The sequence below is a fragment of the Clinocottus analis genome, unplaced genomic scaffold (genome assembly GCF_023055335.1).
Source record: "Clinocottus analis isolate CAN_PGR_092001 unplaced genomic scaffold, fCliAna1.0.p SCAF_32, whole genome shotgun sequence".
Classification (NCBI taxonomy): Eukaryota; Metazoa; Chordata; class Actinopteri; order Perciformes; family Cottidae; genus Clinocottus; species Clinocottus analis.
Window position 1 is genome coordinate 1,108,822 of NW_027176065.1, and position 16,815 is coordinate 1,125,636.

Genomic DNA, 16,815 nt, shown 5'->3' on the forward strand with positions numbered 1-16,815 from the left:
TTAAGTTTACTCATAGTGCAAAATTACACAGCTAAGTTGCATGATGGTAAATGCAAATTTGTCGGGCGGCAAACAGCTGTTTGTGTGTCCCAGAATGCATTTTGTTACCATTAAACGGGGAACAATGGCGGAGAAGAAATCAAAACTGAAAGTTGGCAGTCTCTGAATACTACTTTTGTTGAGTCACAACATGTAATTTTAAGAGGTTTTGTGGCGAGAAGTTAGTTATTTTAAGTTTCACATCTGTGGTCACTTTGTCAAGAATCAGCCGACTTGAAGAGTTACCGACGGTTTGAAGTCCTGCTCGCGGGACCGAAGAGCCGGGCAGCGGCACGTCACCGCCCTCTGCTGCCGGCTGAAAGAGACCTGAACACGGCAGGATTCTTTAAATGATTCGCTGGCTCCGAGTTCTCCGTAAAGGTTATGAGGATCTAACGAGCGATCTTTATTAGTTTATTTATTCACAGTAGGCTACCGTTACGTCGGTTTGACGGAGGGAAAAGATGTATAACTTAAGATTTTAATTTAACTTTTAAGCCATAGGACGTTTACTCAATACCAATGCAGTAATATGTACTCTTCCTGTTGTTTGTGTGCGAGCTATAACCAGCATGCAATTCGACTTTGTAATTTTAAAAATGTAGCTACAACTATTCTATTAGTGTTACTAAGGGTTTGTGTCACAAAGTGTTGTGGTGTGGTGTTCAACCCTGTTAAAGAGCGCTAGTTGTGGGTTATCAATTGTTGTTATTAAGTTAAATACACAACTAAAGTTTGAACCATGACTGGAGTTAGAGCCCTGACACATAAGTATCCCGCTGCGCTTACAAAAGCAGCCTGAGAAATATATATTTTCAGACTTGCTTTATTTACGACTTATAATGGCATTAAAAATACTGTGATATACCGCGAGACCGTCAGAATATTATAAAATACTGTGATATGGCTGCACAGCCCTACTTCCAACTGATGCTGTCAGCTGTCTTAAAGAACAAGGTTCTAAAGGGGGTTCATCAGGAGCACAACCATCAAGACGTGGTGAGAATGTTGTGGCCACAAAGTGGCCAAAGACACCCAGCCAGCTACTCAAAGCTAATTGGGGCATTTATTGGCTTCCCGGCCGAATGAGAGTGAAGCCATTGACTATACTGTGTTCGAACCTGTCGAGAATGGATTAGAAAATGTTCTGGTGATGATAGACATTTTCACAATGGCTATTCACACCCATGATCAACGTGCCTCTTCAGTCACATCGGTTTTGGTCACAGAGTGGTGTTACAAGTTTGGTTTTCCTGCCCGTATACATTCAGACCAGGGCCGCAACTTGTAAAGTTCCCTGATCCAGCAGCGATGTGGCCTTTTATGGCATTGAAAAGTAACCCACCACCGCCTACAGGATTTGTGGTGTCCTGTGGCGCATAGAGTCCTGAAGGCGCCGAAGGATAGTGGCCATGTGTACACCATTGCGCCTGTGGACGAACATAGTAAAACCAAGCAAGTCCAATCGTAACCGGCTAAAAGCACTGGTTGGAGCAGACTCTCCAGGTCTCCACCAGTGGCCGGTGTTCCATGGACATGTCACGCTCAGAGGACGAGTCCTCATCAGATGGTGATTTGTTAATGCTGCAGCAGCAGTAATGTCCTCAAGCAACACCTACCAAGACACCAACCACCCGTGGGGTGCTACCCTCGCCATTTGCACTGGTCCACCTGGCCACTGGTAAGTCACAGCCCTTCACCCCTTTTATGAATAAAGACTCTTATTAGTAGTTTTTGTTTAACATTATCCGTGAACCTCTGTGGTTAAAATAAAGATTGTTTTTGTACTGGAACCGCGTCTCCGCCTAATTCCGTATAATGAACCTGAGTGTCCTCTGAGTCCTGAATACTGTTGGCAAAACTTAATCTCCAGGTGCAATTGTATTCCCTTTGCAGTAATTACCATCTGCAATCACATATGTCCCACCTGCTTCTTTTTCCACTTTAATTTGTTTGTACGCAGTCATACAAAACCAGCAAAAGGGTATTTGTTGATCCTGGATCAGTGCTCCTGTTGCTTTAATTTGCCAAACTGTGGGCTGAACGCTGCACAGTTGACCAGCGATCTCAAGGGGCATTGGAGACTATAAATTGCAATTACACTGGCAATTAAACATTTAATGTACAACAGGCTTTACTTTTCATCTTAACTTCAGGTGAGCATGGTTTTTATCTGAGAGATTGCTTGATTATGTTCTGGCCGGTTATATTAGGTTTCTTTAAGTTTATGTACATGGTGGATGTAACAGATTTGATTCTCTGTCTGCTTTTCAGCAGCAGGCTTTAGGGTCATGGATCTGTGTGTGACCATCAAAGGGGTCTCCTTCCTCTTGCAAACAGGCATGGGCATCTTGGGGAACGCGGTGGTGCTGCTGGCGTACGCCAACATTATCTACACTGAGCCCAAGCTTCTTCCCGTGGACATGATCTTGTGCCACTTGGCCTTCGTCAACCTGATTCTACTACTGGTCCGCTGCATCCCCCAGACCATGACTGTGTTTGGGCTGACGGTCCTGCTGAATGACCCCGGCTGTAAGGTGGTGATCTACGCCTACCGCATCAGCCGGGCTTTGTCGATCTGCCTCACCTGCATGCTCAGTGTGTTTCAGGCGGTGACCATTGCCCCCGCCGGACCTCGTTTGTCCAGGTTGAAGTCTGCGCTTCCCTCCCTAGTGCTCCCCATATTTGTTGGACTGTGGCTCCTCAACATGGCCATCTGCATCGCGGCCCCTCTCTTCTCTATGGCTCCACGTAATGGCACCGTCCCTGCCTTCACCCTCAATCTGGGCTTTTGCCATGTGGACTTCAGGGACAACTTGTCCTACGCGATTAACGGAGTGGTGTTCTCTGTGAGGGATTTTGCCTTTGTCGCCCTGATGGTGGGCTCAAGCGGTTACATCCTGCTGCTCCTCCACCGCCACAGCCTTCTGGTGAGAGGGATGCGTCGCTCTCACGGCGGCGGGGCGGAGACCAGAGCGGCCAAAACAGTGATCACCCTGGTGGTTCTGTACGTGGTCTTCTTCGGGATTGATAACACGATCTGGATATACATGCTGACGGTGGCGAAGGTGTCACCAGTGGTTGTTGACATGAAGGTGTTCTTCTCCTCCTGCTACGCCTTTCTCAGCCCATACTTCATCATTTCCTCCAACAAGAAGGTCAAGGCAAAGATCGCGTGTGCAGCTGTGCAAGACCAACCGTCAATGGACAATCAGGAGTCAAGTGACAAATGACGCTCTTTCTCTGTTTTGACAGGCCGTTGACTAACAAGACAGCAGAGTTCGACTCACAGACCTCATCATTTTCAACACTGCTGTACAGATGGCTGATATTTACTGAGACAGCAGACCCTTTTCGAAAGTAGTACAACAGTAGTGTCTTGCAATAGTGTTACAGTGTTTTCTCTTATGGATTTATACACACACACATATATACACACACATACATATATGTATACACATATGTGTATGTGTATATGTATATGTGTATATATACACATATGTGTATATATATATACACATATATGTGTATATATATATATATATATATATACATATATGTATATACATATGTATGTTTCCATCAAAATCACAAATATAATGTACCTGCTATGTGTTTTGTGGTAATTTTGAATGCCATCAGCAACAAAAAAAACACCATCATTGCTGTAGTGCTGAAACAATTAAATGTGTCAATAAGTACATTTTCTGCATAAGCTTTGAGTATTCATTCATTGTTGAAGTAATTTGTAGCAAATATGCTAAACAGCTCCTCATTATACCTTCTCAGTTGTGATGATTTGCTTCCTTACTACGTCAATTGTGATCTTTAACTGATTGGTACTCTTCCTGTTGTTCTTGTGCGAGCTATAACTAGCATGCAATTTGACTTTGTAATTTTATAAATGTACAACTATTAGTATTACTAACGGTTTGTGTCACAGAGTGCTGTTGTGGTGTTCAACTCTGTTAAAGAGCGTTAGTTGTGGGTTATCAATTGTTGTTATAAAGTTAAATACACAACTAAAGTTTGAACCATGACTTGAGTTAGAACCCTGACACATAAATATCCCGCTGCGCTTTCAACATCAAGTTGTTTAATATCAACGATGTGATGTGCACCAGATGTGACCAGTTGACCACATTGCGCTGCTGTTGCAGACGTCAAATAAAATACCAGTTATGTACCATGAAACCGAACAATAAATAATACCTTGACATGAGCGGAAGCCATACTGCACAGTCCTACTTCCAACTTGTGCTGTCTTAAAGAACAAAGTTCTAATGAGGGTTCATCAGGAGCACAACCATCAAGACATAGTGAGAATGTTAAGGCTAAAAAGTGGCCAGAGACACCCAGCCAGCTATAGCTACTTGAGGCATTTATTAGCTCCCCGGCCGAATGAGAGTGAAGCCCTTGACTATTCTTTGTTAGAACCTATCCTGGATGGATTAGTAAATGTTTGGTGATGACAGACGTTTTCAGTAATTACACAATGGCTATTCACACCCGTGATCAACGTGCCTGCACAGGTTTTGGTCGCAGAGTGGTGTTACAAGTTTGGTTCTCCTGCCTGTATACATTCAAACCAAGGCCGCAACTTTGAAAGTTCCCTGATCCAGCAGCTGTGTGGCCTTTACGGCATTGAAAAGTCTCGCACCACCGCCTACAGGACTTGTGGTGTCCTGTGGCGCATACAGTCCTGAAGGCGCCGAAGGATGGTGGCCACGTGTACACCATTGCGCCTGTGGACGAACATAGTAAAACCAAGCAAGTCCAATCGTAACCGGCTAAAAGCACTGGTTGGAGCAGACTCTCCAGGTTGCGTCTCCAACAGTGGCCGGTGTTCCATGGACATGTCACGCTAAGAGGACGAGTCCTCATCAGATGGTGATTTGTTGATGCTGCAGCAGCAGTAATGTCCTCAAGCAACACCTACCAAGGCACCAACCACCCGTGGGCTGCTACCCTCGCCATTTGCACTGGTCCACCTGGCCACTGGTAAGTCACAGCCCTTCACCCCTTTTATGAATAAAGACTCTTATTAGTAGTTTTTGTTTAACATTATCCGTGAACCTCTGTGGTTAAAATAAAAATTGTTTTTGTACTGGAACCACGTCTCCGCCTAATTCCGTATAATGAACCTGAGTGTCCTCTGAGTCCTGAATACTGTGGGCAAAACTTAATCTCCAGGTGCAATTGTATTCCCTTTGCAGTAATTACCATCTGCAATCACATATGTCCCACCTGCTTCTTTTTCCACTTTAAATTGTTTGTACGCAGTCATACAAAACCAGCAAAAGGGTATTTGTTGATCCTGGATCAGTGCTCCTGTTGCTTTAATTTGCCAAACTGTGGGCTGAACGCTACACAGTTGACCAGCGATCTCAAGGGGCATTGGAGACTATAAATTGCAATCACACTGGCCATCAAACATTTAATGCACAGCAGGCTTTACTTTTCATCATAACTTCAGGTGAGCATGGTTTTCTTTCGAGAGATTGCTTGATTATGTTCTGGCCGGTTATATTATGTTTCTTAAGTTTATGTACATGGTGGATGTAACAGATTTGATTCTCTGTCTGCTTTTCAGCAGCAGGCTTTGGGTCATGGATCTGTGTGTGACCATCAAAGGGGTCTCCTTCCTCTTGCAAACAGGCATGGGCATCTTGGGGAATGCTGTGGTGCTGCTGGCGTACGCCAACATTATCTACACTGAGCCCAAGCTTCTTCCCGTGGACATGATCTTGTGCCACCTGACCTTTGTCAACCTGATTCTGCTCCTGACACGCTGCATCCCACAGACCATGACTGTGTTCGGACTGACGGACTTGCTGAATGACTCCGGCTGTAAGGTGGTGATCTACGCCTACCGCATCAGCCGGGCTTTGTCGGTTTGCCTCACCTGCATACTCAGTGTGTTTCAGGCGGTGACCATCGCCCCCGCTGGACCTCGTTTGTCCAGGTTGAAGACTGCGCTTCCCTCCCTGGTGCTCACCACCTTTGTTGGACTGTGGCTCCTCAACATGGCCATCTGCATCGCGGCCCCTCTCTTCTCTACAGCTCCACGTAATGGCACCGTCCCCGCCTTCACCCTCAACCTGGGCTTTTGCCATGTGGACTTCAGGGACAACTTGTCCTACGTGATTAACGGAGTAGCGCTCACTATAAGGGATTTTGCCTTTGTCGCCCTGATGGTGGGCTCAAGCGGTTACATCCTGCTGCTCCTCCACCGCCACAGCCTTCTGGTGAGAGGGATGCGTCGCTCTCACGGCGGCGGGGCGGAGACCAGAGCGGCTAAAACAGTGATCACCCTGGTGGTTCTGTACGTGGTCTTCTTCGGGATCGATAACGCGATCTGGATCTACATGCTGACGGTGACGAAGGTGTCACCAGTGGTGGCTGACATGCGGGTGTTTTTCTCTTCCTGCTACGCCTTTCTCAGCCCCTACTTCATCATTTCCTCCAACAAGAAGGTCAAGGCAAAGATCGCGTGTGCAGCTGTGCAAGACCAACCGTCAGTGGACAATCAGGAGTCAAATGACAAATGACGCTCTTTCTCTGTTTGGAGTTGGACTCCCAGACCTCATCATTTTCAACACTGCTGCACAGATGGCTGATATTTACTGAGACAGCAGACCCTTTTCAAAAGTAGTACAACAGTAGTGTCTTGCAATAGTGTTACAGTATTTTCTCTTATATAAATATATATATTTACTTTATAATATAAATATATATAATATTCATATTTCCATCAAAATCACAAATATACTATACCTGCTATGTGTTTTGTGGTCATCTTGAATGCCAGCAGCATTAGTGCTAAAACCATTACATTTGTTAATAAGTAAATTATCTGCATAAGCTTTGAGTATTCATTAATTGTTTTAGTCATTTCAAGTAAATATGCTACACACCCACTAATTATAGCTTCTCAGCTGTGATGATTTGCTTGCTTACAAGGTCAATTGTGATCTTAACCTTTTGAGCCCCATGTCCCCCTCCTACCTCCACCCCACCCCCCAAAACCTGCTGCACCCATTATCAGACAAGGAAATTATATATATTAAAAAAAAAAAAGGTCAAATGACGTTTCCTACAGGATCTCCAAAACCACAACGTTGATTAACTTTATTTAAATTACTAAAATACAGTAAAGATTTGTGGGAAGAGATCTATCTGAACAGAAGAGAAAAAAAATACCGTTAATTTTCTGTACTTACATAAAACCTGTACTTTCTGTTCATTACTACACTTCAGAAAGTCGGATTTCAATAATAAACAAATCTCTGATATTCTGCGAGTCTGTACGAATCTAACAAGGTATGATAGAAGCTTAGTGAATGTGTATTAGTAACTGAAAAGTCCAGGTGAAGCCGGGCTGTTTCGTTTTCTAACTGCTTCGACTTCTTTAGACTGCAAACTGGGGTTGCGATTACCTGTTTTTTTTTTCCTTTTTTCAAACGCCTCACACGTTTTAAGGCGGGAAATATGCAGATTTTAAATACAGGCTTCAACCAATCAGAGCATGTTTAGGCATAAAGCTTCTAACTTTTCCATTTTTAAACCGAACAACACAGTTTTTCGACTTAAATCCTTGGTAACAGGCCAAGGCTTTGTTTTATTGTGATTTTCTTGCAGATTCCGGTTCTTTAGGTCATTAACTTTCCAAAGAGGGGTGTTTCAACTTTGTAGGTTGTTGTTTAGGCCTTTCACCGTGGAGTTAAAAACACTCCGAGCGGCTCAAAAAAGGCATTGTCGAAAAGTCTTTTTAGATCAGGCAAGGTGTTTTATAGTAATGTTCCAAATGTTGTAAAAAAGAAAATTTAAAAATCTTTCCACCAAAAAAAAAAATCTGAAGGTTTTTTTTTAGAAAACAACACAATTATTAGAACTCATTTGGAGTTCATATTACTACTTTAACACAGACCTGCTAAATCCTTGAAACTCATGCCCCGTGCGGGGCACTTTTAAACTGATGATTTTTTGTTGAATGATAAGCAGTTAGCTTGAATCACAGACATTCTTGTAATGCTTTTGAAACTGTTTCAGGCAAATGTGGTTTAACTGCGGTGAGAAGGAGTCTCTGTGTTACAGTTTCATGTACATGGTACGTTTTTGTTAAGCCCAGCTTAAATGGTGTGAAAATCTTTAAATTGGACCATTCGTTGTTAGAATAATCAATATTTAAAATAATTGCTATTTGCACCCCTAATCTTTATCATTTCCAACATCAAAGCAATGCTAGTGTTCTCTCCAGCAGGCTTACCTGGTTAAGCAGGAAGTCTTGTTGTTCTAGAGACAGAAGCAGCATCCTAACCATGAGGAGCGGAAACATTTATCTCAGCCTGCATTGGTGCTGCTCCGACAATGCAACCTCCTGGTTGAGCAGAACGGGGTCCTTTGTCACCAGATTTTACACCCTGATGGTGAAGCGGCAACCTTCCAACTGATGCTGTCAGCTGTCTTAAAGAACAAGGTTCTAACGAGGGTTCATCAGGAGCACAACCATCAAGACGTGGCGAGAACGTTGTGGCCACAAAGTGGCCAAAGACACCCAGCCAGCTACTCATAGCTACTTGGGGCAATTATTGGCTTCCCGGCCTAATGAGAGTAAAGCCATTGACTAGACTTTGTTGGAACCTGCCCAGAATGGTCTAGAAAATGTTGTGGTGATGACAGACATTTTCAGGAAATACACAATGGCTATTCCCACCCGTGATCAACATGCCTCTTCAGTCGCACAGGTTTTCGTCAAAGAGTGGTTTTACAAGTTTGGTGTTCCTTAACGTAAACATTGAGACCAGGGCCGCAACTTTGAAAGGTTCTTGATCCAGCAGCTGTGTGGCCTTTACGGCATTAAAAATTCTCGCACTAGGGCCTACCACCCGGCCGGTAATGGGCAATGCGATCGGTTCAATAGAACCCTCCGCAACTTGCTGCGCACTCTACCATTCTCGCGAATAAGGGATTGGAATTCTTGCCTGTCGCAGGTACTACTATGCTACAACACCACTCCCCATCCGGAAACTGGTGAATCTCTATGTTTCCTCATGTTTGGTAAAGAACCCAGGCCACTAGTTGATTTTCTTCTGAGCTGAGTGCAAGATCAGTTGGACAAAATGTCCATGAGTGGATCCAGTAGCACCAGACTCGGCTGCAGGTAGCCTTTGTCGATGCTCGGCAGAGGTTGATGTTGGTGGCAGAGCGCTAAAAGAAAAAACAGCATGTTCGAAGTGCACCTTTGAAGAAAGGTCAGCTGGTATTGTTGAGAGGACGTCACAAAATCCAGGATTTGTGGTGTCCTGTGGCGCATAGAGTCCTAAAGGCACCGAAGGATGGTGGCCACGTGTACACCATTGCGCCTGTGGACGAACAGAGTAAAACCAAGAAAGTCCAATCGTAACCGGCTAAAAGCACTGGTTGGAGCAGACTCTCCAGGTTGCGTCTCCACCAGTGGCTGGTGTTCCATGGACATGTCACACTCAGAGGACGAGTCCTCATCCGATGGTGATTTCTTGATGCTGCAGCAGCAGTAATGTCCTCAAGCAACACCTACCAAGACACCAACCACCCGTGGGCTGCTACCCTCGCCATTTGCACTGGTCCACCTGGCCACTGGTAAGTCACAGCCCTTCACCTCTTTTATGAATAAAGACTCTTATTAGTAGTTTTTGTTTAACATTATCCGTGAAACTCTGTGGTTAAAATAAAAATTGTTTTTGTACTGGAACCACGTCTCCGCATAATTCCGTATAATGAACCTGAGCTTCCTCTGAGTCCTGAATACTGTGGGCAAAACTTAATCTCCAGGTGCAATTGTATTCCCTTTGCAGTAATTACCATCTGCAATCACATATGTCCCACCTGCTTCTTTTTCCACTTTAATTTGTTTGTACGCAGTCATACAAAACCAGCAAAAGGGTATTTGTTGATCCTGGCTCAGTGCTCCTGTTGCTTTAATTTGCCAAACTGTGGGCTGAACGCTGCAAAGTGAGCCAGCGATCTCAAGGGGCATTGGAGACTATAAATTGCAATTACACTGGCCATTTAACATTTATTGTACAACAGGCTTTACTTTTCATCTTAACTTCAGGTGAGCATGGTTTTCATCCGAGAGATTGCTTGATTATGTTCTGGCTGGTTTTATTAGGCTTCTTTCTTAAGTTTAGGTACATTGTGGCTGTAACAGATTTGATTCTCTGTCTGCTTTTCAGCAGCAGGCTTTAGGGTCATGGATCTGTGTGTGACCATCAAAGGGGTCTCCTTCCTCTTGCAAACAGGCATGGGCATCTTGGGGAACGCGGTGGTGCTGCTGGCGTACGCCAACATTATCTACACTGAGCCCAAGCTTCTTCCCGTGGACATGATCTTGTGCCACCTGACCTTTGTCAACCTGATTCTGCTCCTGACCCGCTGCATCCCCCAGACCATGACTGTGTTCGGGCTGACGGACCTGCTGAATGACCCCGGCTGTAAGGTGGTGATCTATGCCTACCGCATCAGCCGGGCTTTGTCGGTTTGCCTCACCTGCATACTCAGTGTGTTTCAGGCGGTGACCATCGCTCCCGCCGGACCTCGTTTGTCCAGGTTGAAGACTGCGCTTCCCTCCCTGGTGCTCCCCATATTTGTTGGACTGTGGCTCCTCAACATAGTATTCTGCATCGCGGCCCCTCTCTTCTCTATGGCTCCACGTAATGGCACCCTCCCCGCCTTCACCCTCAACCTGGGCTTTTGCCATGTGGACTTCAGGGACAACTTGTCCTACGTGATTAACGGAGTGAAGGTCACTGTGAGGGATTTTGCCTTTGTCGCCCTGATGGTGGGCTCAAGCGGTTACATCCTGCTGCTCCTCCACCGCCACAGCCTTCTGGTGAGAGGGATGCGTCGCTCTCACGGCGGCGGGGCAGAGACCAGAGCGGCCAAAACAGTGATCACCCTGGTGGTTCTGTACGTGGTCTTCTTCGGGATCGATAACGCGATCTGGATCTACATGCTGACGGTGCCGAAAGTGTCACCAGTGGTGGCTGACATGCGGGTGTTTTTCTCTTCCTGCTACGCCTTTCTCAGCCCATACTTCATCATTTCCTCCAACAAGAAGGTCAAGGCAAAGATCGCGTGTGCAGCTGTGCAAGACCAACCGTCAATGGACAATCAGGAGTCAAGTGACAAATGACGCTCTTTCTCTGTTTAAAGTTGGACTCCCAGACCTCATCATTTTCAACACTGCTGCACAGATGGCTGATATTTACTGAGACAGCAGACCCTTTTAGAAAGTAGTACAAACAGTAGTGTCTTGCAATAGTGTTACAGTGTTTTCTCTTATATAAATATATATTTACTTCATAATATAAATATATATATATAATATTCATATTTCCATCAAAATCACAAATATACTATACCTGCTATGTGTTTTGTGGTCATCTTGAATGCCAGCAGCATTAGTGCTAAAACCATTACATTTGTTAATAAGTAAATTATCTGTATAAGCTTTGAGTATTCATTCATTGTTTAAGTCATTTCAAGTAAATATGCTACACACCCACTAATTATAGCTTCTCAGCTGTGATGATTTGCTTGCTTACAAGGTCAATTGTGATCTTAACCGTTTGAGCCCCATGTCCCCCCCCCCCCCCCCCCCACCCCCCCCCACCCCCCCCCCCCCACCCCACCCTTCAAAACCTGCTGCACCCATTATCAGACAAGGAAATTATATATATATATATATAAAAAAAAGGTCAAATGACGTTTCCTACAGGATCTCCAGAACCACAACGTTGATTAACTTTATTTAAATTACTAAAATACAGTAAAGATTTGTGGGAAGAGATCTATCCGAACAGAAGAGAGAAAAAATACCGTTAATTTTCTGTACTTACATAAAACCTGTACTTTCTGTTCATTACTACACTTCAGAAAGTCGGATTTCAATAATAAACAAATCTATGATATTCTGCGAGTCTGTACGAATCTAACAAGGTATGATAGAAGCTTAGTGAATGTGTATTAGTAACTGAAAAGTCCAGGTGAAGCCGGGCTGTTTCGTTTTCTAACTGCTTCGACTTCTTTAGACTGCAAACTGGGGTTGCGATTACCTGTTTTTTTTTCCTTTTTTCAAACGCGTCACACGTCTTAAGGCGGGAAATATGCAGATTTTAAATACAGGCTTCAACCAATCAGAGCATGTTAGGGCATAAAGCTTCTAACTTTTCCATTTTTAAACCGAACAACACAGTTTTTCGACTTAAATCCTTGGTAACAGGCCAAGGCTTTGTTTTATTGTGATTTTCTTGCAGATTCCGGTTCTTTAGGTCATTAACTTTCCAAAGAGTGGTGTTTCAACTCTGTAGGTTGTTGTTTAGGCCTTTCACCGTGGAGTTAAAAACACTTCGAGCGGCTCAAAAAAGGCATTGTCGAAAAGTCTTTTTTAGATCATGCTGAGTGTTTTATAGTAATGTTCCAAATGTTGTAAAAAAGAAAATTTAAAAATCTTTCCACCAAAAAAAAAGAAATCTGAAGTTTTTTTTTAGAAAACAACACAAGTGTTAGAACTCATTTGGGGTTCATATTAATACTTGAACACAGACCTGCTAAATCCTTGAAGCTCATGCCCCGTGCGGGGCACTTTTAAACTGATGATTTTTTGTTGAATGATAAGCAGTTAGCTTGAATTACAGACATTCTTGTAATGCTTTTGAAACTGTTTCAGGCGAATGTGGTTTAACTGCGGTGAGAAGGAGTCTCTGTGTTACAGTTTCATGTACATGGTACCTTTTTGTTAAGCCCAGCTTAAATGGTGTGAAAATCTTTAAATTGGACCATTCGTTGTTAGAATAATCAATATTTAAAATAATTGCTATTTGCACCCCTAATCTTTATCATTTCCAACATCAAAGCAATGCTAGTGTTCTCTCCGGCAGGCTTACCTGGTTAAGCAGGAAGTCTTGTTGTTCTAGAGACAGAAGCAGCATCCTAACCATGAGGAGCGGAAACATTTATTTCAGCCTGCATTGGTGCTGCTCCGACAATGCAACCTCCTGGTTGAGCAGAACGGGGTCCTTTGTCACCAGATTTTACACCCTGATGGTGAAGCGGCAACCTTCCAACTGATGCTGTCAGCTGTCTTAAAGAACAAGGTTCTAACGAGGGTTCATCAGGAGCACAACCATCAAGACGTGGTGAGAACGTTGTGGCCACAAAGTGGCCAAAGACACCCAGCCAGCTACTCATAGCTACTTGGTGCAATTATTGGCTTCCCGGCCTAATGAGAGTAAAGCCATTGACTAGACTTTGTTGGAACCTGCCCAGAATGGTCTAGAAAATGTTGTGGTGATGACAGACATTTTCAGGAAATACACAATGGCTATTCCCACCCGTGATCAACATGCCTCTTCAGTCGCACGGGTTTTCGTCAAAGAGTGGTTTTACAAGTTTGGTGTTCCTTAACGTAAACATTGAGACCAGGGTCGCAACTTTGAAAGGTTCCTGATCCAGCAGCTGTGTGGCCTTTACGGCATTAAAAAGTCTCGCGCTTGGGCCTACTACCCGGCCGGTAATGGGCAATGCGATCGGTTCAATAGAACCCTACGCAACTTGCTGTGCACTCTACCATTCTCGCGAATAAGGGATTGGAATTCTTGCCTGTCGCAGGTACTACTATGCTACAACACCACTCCCCATCAGGAAACTGGTGAATCTCCATGTTTCCTCATGTTTAGTAACGAACCCAGGCCACCAGTTGATTTTCTGCTGAGCTGAGTGCAAGATCCAGTTGGACAAAATGTCCATGAGTGGATCCAGTAGCACCACACTAGGCTGCAGGTAGCCTTTGTCGATGCTCGGGAGAGGTTGATGTTGGTGGCAGAGCGCTAAAAGAAAAACCAGCATGTTCGAAGTGCACCTTTGAAGAAAGGTCAGCTGGTATTGTTGAGAGGACGTCACAAAATCCAGGATTTGTGATGTCCTGTGATGCATAGAGTCCTCAAGGCACCGAAGGATGGTGGCCACGTCATTGCACCTGTGGACGAACAGAGTAAAACCAAGAAAGTCCAATCGTAACCGGCTAAAAGCACTGGTTGGAGCAGACTCTCGAGGTCCTCCACCAGCGGCCGGTGTTCCATGGACATGTCACGCTCAGAGGACGAGTCTTCATCCGATGGTGATTTGTTGATGCTGCAGCAGCAGTAATGTCCTCAAGCAACACCTACCAAGGCACCAACCACCCGTGGGCTGCTACCCTCGCCATTTGCACTGGTCCACCTGGCCACTGGTAGGTCACAGCCCTTCACCTCTTTTATGAATAAAGACTCTTATTAGTAGTTTTTGTTTAACATTATCCGTGAACCTCTGTGGTTAAAATAAAGATTGTTTTTGTACTAGAACCACATCTCCGCCTAATTCCGTATAATGAACCTGAGTGTCCTCTGAGTCCTGAATACTGTGGGCAAAACTTAATCTCTAGGTGCAATTGTATTCCCTTTGCAGTAATTACCATCTGCAATCACAAATGTCCCACCTGCTTCTTTTTCCACTTTAATTGGTTTGTACGCAGTCATACAAAACCAGCAAAAGGGTATTTGTTGATCCTGGATCAGTGCTCCTGTTGCTTTAATTTGCCAAACTGTGGGCTGAATGCTGCACAGTTGACCAGCGATCTCAAGGGGCATTGGAGACTATAAATTGCAATTACACTGGCAATTAAACATTTAATGTACAACAGCCTTTACTTTTCATCATAACTTCAGGTGAGCATGGTTTTCTTTCGAGAGATTGCTTGATTATGTTCTGGCCGGTTATATTAGGTTTCTTTCTTAAGTTTAGGTACGTGGTGGATGTCACAGATTTGATTCTCTGTCTGCTTTTCAGCAGCAGGCTTTGGGGTCATGGATCTGTGTGTGACCATCAAAGGGGTCTCCTTCCTCTTGCAAACAGGCATGGGCATCTTGGGGAACGCGGTGGTGCTGCTGGCGTACGCCAACATTATCTACACTGAGCCCAAGCTTCTTCCCGTGGACATGATCTTGTGCCACCTGACCTTTGTCAACCTGATTCTGCTACTGGTCCGCTGCATCCCCCAGACCATGACTGTGTTTGGGCTGACGGTCCTGCTAAATGACTCCGGCTGTAAGGTGGTGATCTACGCCTACCGCGTCAGCCGGGCTTTGTCGGTCTGCCTCACCTGCATGCTCAGTGTGTTTCAGGCGGTGACCATTGCCCCCGCCGGACCTCGTTTGTCCAGGTTGAAGACTGCCCTTCCCTCCCTGGTGCTCCCCATATTTGCTGGACTGTGGCTCCTCAACATGCTATTCTGCATCGCGGCCCCTCTCTTCTCTACAGCTCCACGTAATGTCACCCTCTCCGCTGTCACCCTCAACCTGGTCTTTTGCCATGTGGACTTCAGGGACAACTTGTCCTTTGTGATTAACGGAGTGAAGGTCACTGTGAGGGATTTTGCCTTTGTCGCCCTGATGGTGGGCTCAAGCGGTTACATCCTGCTGCTCCTCCACCGCCACAGCCTTCTGGTGAGAGGGATGCGTCGCTCTCACGGCGGCGGGGCGGAGACCAGAGCGGCCAAAACAGTGATCACCCTGGTGGTTCTGTACGTGGTCTTCTTCGGGATCGATAACGCGATCTGGATCTACATGATGACGGTGACAAAGGTGTCACCAGAGGTGGCTGGCATGCGACTGTTCTTCTCCTCCTGCTACGCCTTTCTCAGCCCCTACTTCATCATTTCCTCCAACAAGAAGGTCAAGGCAAAGATCGCGTGTGCAGCTGTGCAAGACCAACCGTCAATGGACAATCGGGAGTCGAGTGACAAATGACGCTCTTTCTCTGTTTTGACAGGCCGTTGACTAACAAGACAGCAGAGTTGTACTCGCAGACCTCATCATTTTCAACACTGCTGCACAGATGGCTGATATTTACTGAGACAGTGGACCCTTTTAGAAAGTAGTACAAACAGTAGTGTTTTTCTCATATGGATACAGACATTTATTTTATAATATAATTATATATATTTAAATATATATCAGTGGCGGGCCGTGCATTTCCTACCTCCGCCTTCAATGCGTCTCTACAGCTGAACATCAGCTGCATCGTGGAGGAGAGAGACAGGATCTGTGCAATCAGAAAATAAGCTGATAGGGGAAAAATATAATACATGTAGCGTATTTGTGGAAAACAATTTATTTCTAAATGTGCTATAACTTTGTGATTCTGTTTAAGCCGGCAGTGAAGGCTTAAAAGGCCCTCACGGCTCACCACTGAAAATCTGAAATATACTGTACCCGCTATTTGTTTTGTGGTTATTTTGAATGCCAGCAGCAACAGAAACACCATCATTACTGTAGTGCTGAAACAATTAAACCTGTCAATAAGTAAATGAATCTGCATAAGCTTTGAGTATGCCAAACGCCCCCTCACTATAACTTCTTAGTTATGATGATTTACTTCCTTACTAGGTCGAGTTTAATCTTAGATATTGGTATTTTTGGTTAACTGATAAGCAGTTAAAGAGAATTAAGGACCTCATGGTAAATCTTTTAAAAGAATATAGGGCAATAAGGTTCGACTGAGGTGAGAATGAGTCTATGTGGTACAGTTTAATGTACATTTTACATTTTTATTAAACTTTATTAAGCGTTTTTATTAAGCCTGGTTCAGATGTTGTAAAAAAAATCTTTAAATTGGACCATTCTTTGTTGGAATAATCAATAATTGCTATTTGCTGCCTTAATCCGTATCATCATTTCCAATATTTTGCCGTCTCAA

The 16,815-nt window shown here is 44.5% G+C and overlaps 4 protein-coding genes across 5 annotated transcripts; all 4 read left to right on the plus strand.

Moving 5' to 3' along the window:
• The first annotated feature begins 2,114 nt into the window (after positions 1-2,114).
• Positions 2,115-3,445, plus strand: LOC137798903 (olfactory receptor class A-like protein 1). Of its 2 annotated transcripts, none has more exons than XM_068595926.1 (2): positions 2,115-2,195; positions 2,317-3,445. In XM_068595926.1, exon 2 carries the CDS (start codon positions 2,331-2,333, stop codon positions 3,270-3,272), a length of 942 nt encoding a protein of 313 aa, XP_068452027.1. In that variant the 5' UTR covers positions 2,115-2,195; positions 2,317-2,330; the 3' UTR covers positions 3,273-3,445. The 2 variants fall into 2 exon arrangements, with proteins under 2 accessions (XP_068452027.1, XP_068452028.1); XM_068595927.1 differs by lacking the exon at positions 2,115-2,195 and having other exon boundaries at positions 2,317-3,197; positions 3,295-3,445.
• A 2,103-nt stretch (positions 3,446-5,548) lies between these two features.
• Positions 5,549-6,590, plus strand: LOC137798890 (olfactory receptor class A-like protein 1). The gene has a single exon (XM_068595910.1). The coding sequence runs from the start codon at positions 5,571-5,573 to the stop codon at positions 6,588-6,590; it is 1,020 nt and encodes a 339-aa protein (XP_068452011.1). The 5' UTR covers positions 5,549-5,570.
• Positions 6,591-9,192: 2,602 nt separating this feature from the next.
• On the plus strand, positions 9,193-11,441 carry LOC137798881 (olfactory receptor class A-like protein 1). Its single transcript, XM_068595902.1, has one exon. The coding sequence runs from the start codon at positions 10,274-10,276 to the stop codon at positions 11,213-11,215; it is 942 nt and encodes a 313-aa protein (XP_068452003.1). The 5' UTR covers positions 9,193-10,273; the 3' UTR covers positions 11,216-11,441.
• Positions 11,442-14,701: 3,260 nt separating this feature from the next.
• Positions 14,702-15,886, plus strand: LOC137798886 (olfactory receptor class A-like protein 1). Its single transcript, XM_068595908.1, has one exon. The coding sequence runs from the start codon at positions 14,925-14,927 to the stop codon at positions 15,864-15,866; it is 942 nt and encodes a 313-aa protein (XP_068452009.1). The 5' UTR covers positions 14,702-14,924; the 3' UTR covers positions 15,867-15,886.
• The last annotated feature ends 929 nt before the right edge of the window (positions 15,887-16,815 follow it).

What these genes read in the sequence shown, in the direction of transcription:
- LOC137798903 (XM_068595926.1), top strand. Translation starts at nt 2,331, where the DNA reads ATGGATCTGTGTGTGACCATCAAAGGGGTCTCCTTCCTCTTGCAAACA.
- LOC137798890 (XM_068595910.1), top strand. Translation starts at nt 5,571, where the DNA reads ATGTTTCTTAAGTTTATGTACATGGTGGATGTAACAGATTTGATTCTC.
- LOC137798881 (XM_068595902.1), top strand. Translation starts at nt 10,274, where the DNA reads ATGGATCTGTGTGTGACCATCAAAGGGGTCTCCTTCCTCTTGCAAACA.
- LOC137798886 (XM_068595908.1), top strand. Translation starts at nt 14,925, where the DNA reads ATGGATCTGTGTGTGACCATCAAAGGGGTCTCCTTCCTCTTGCAAACA.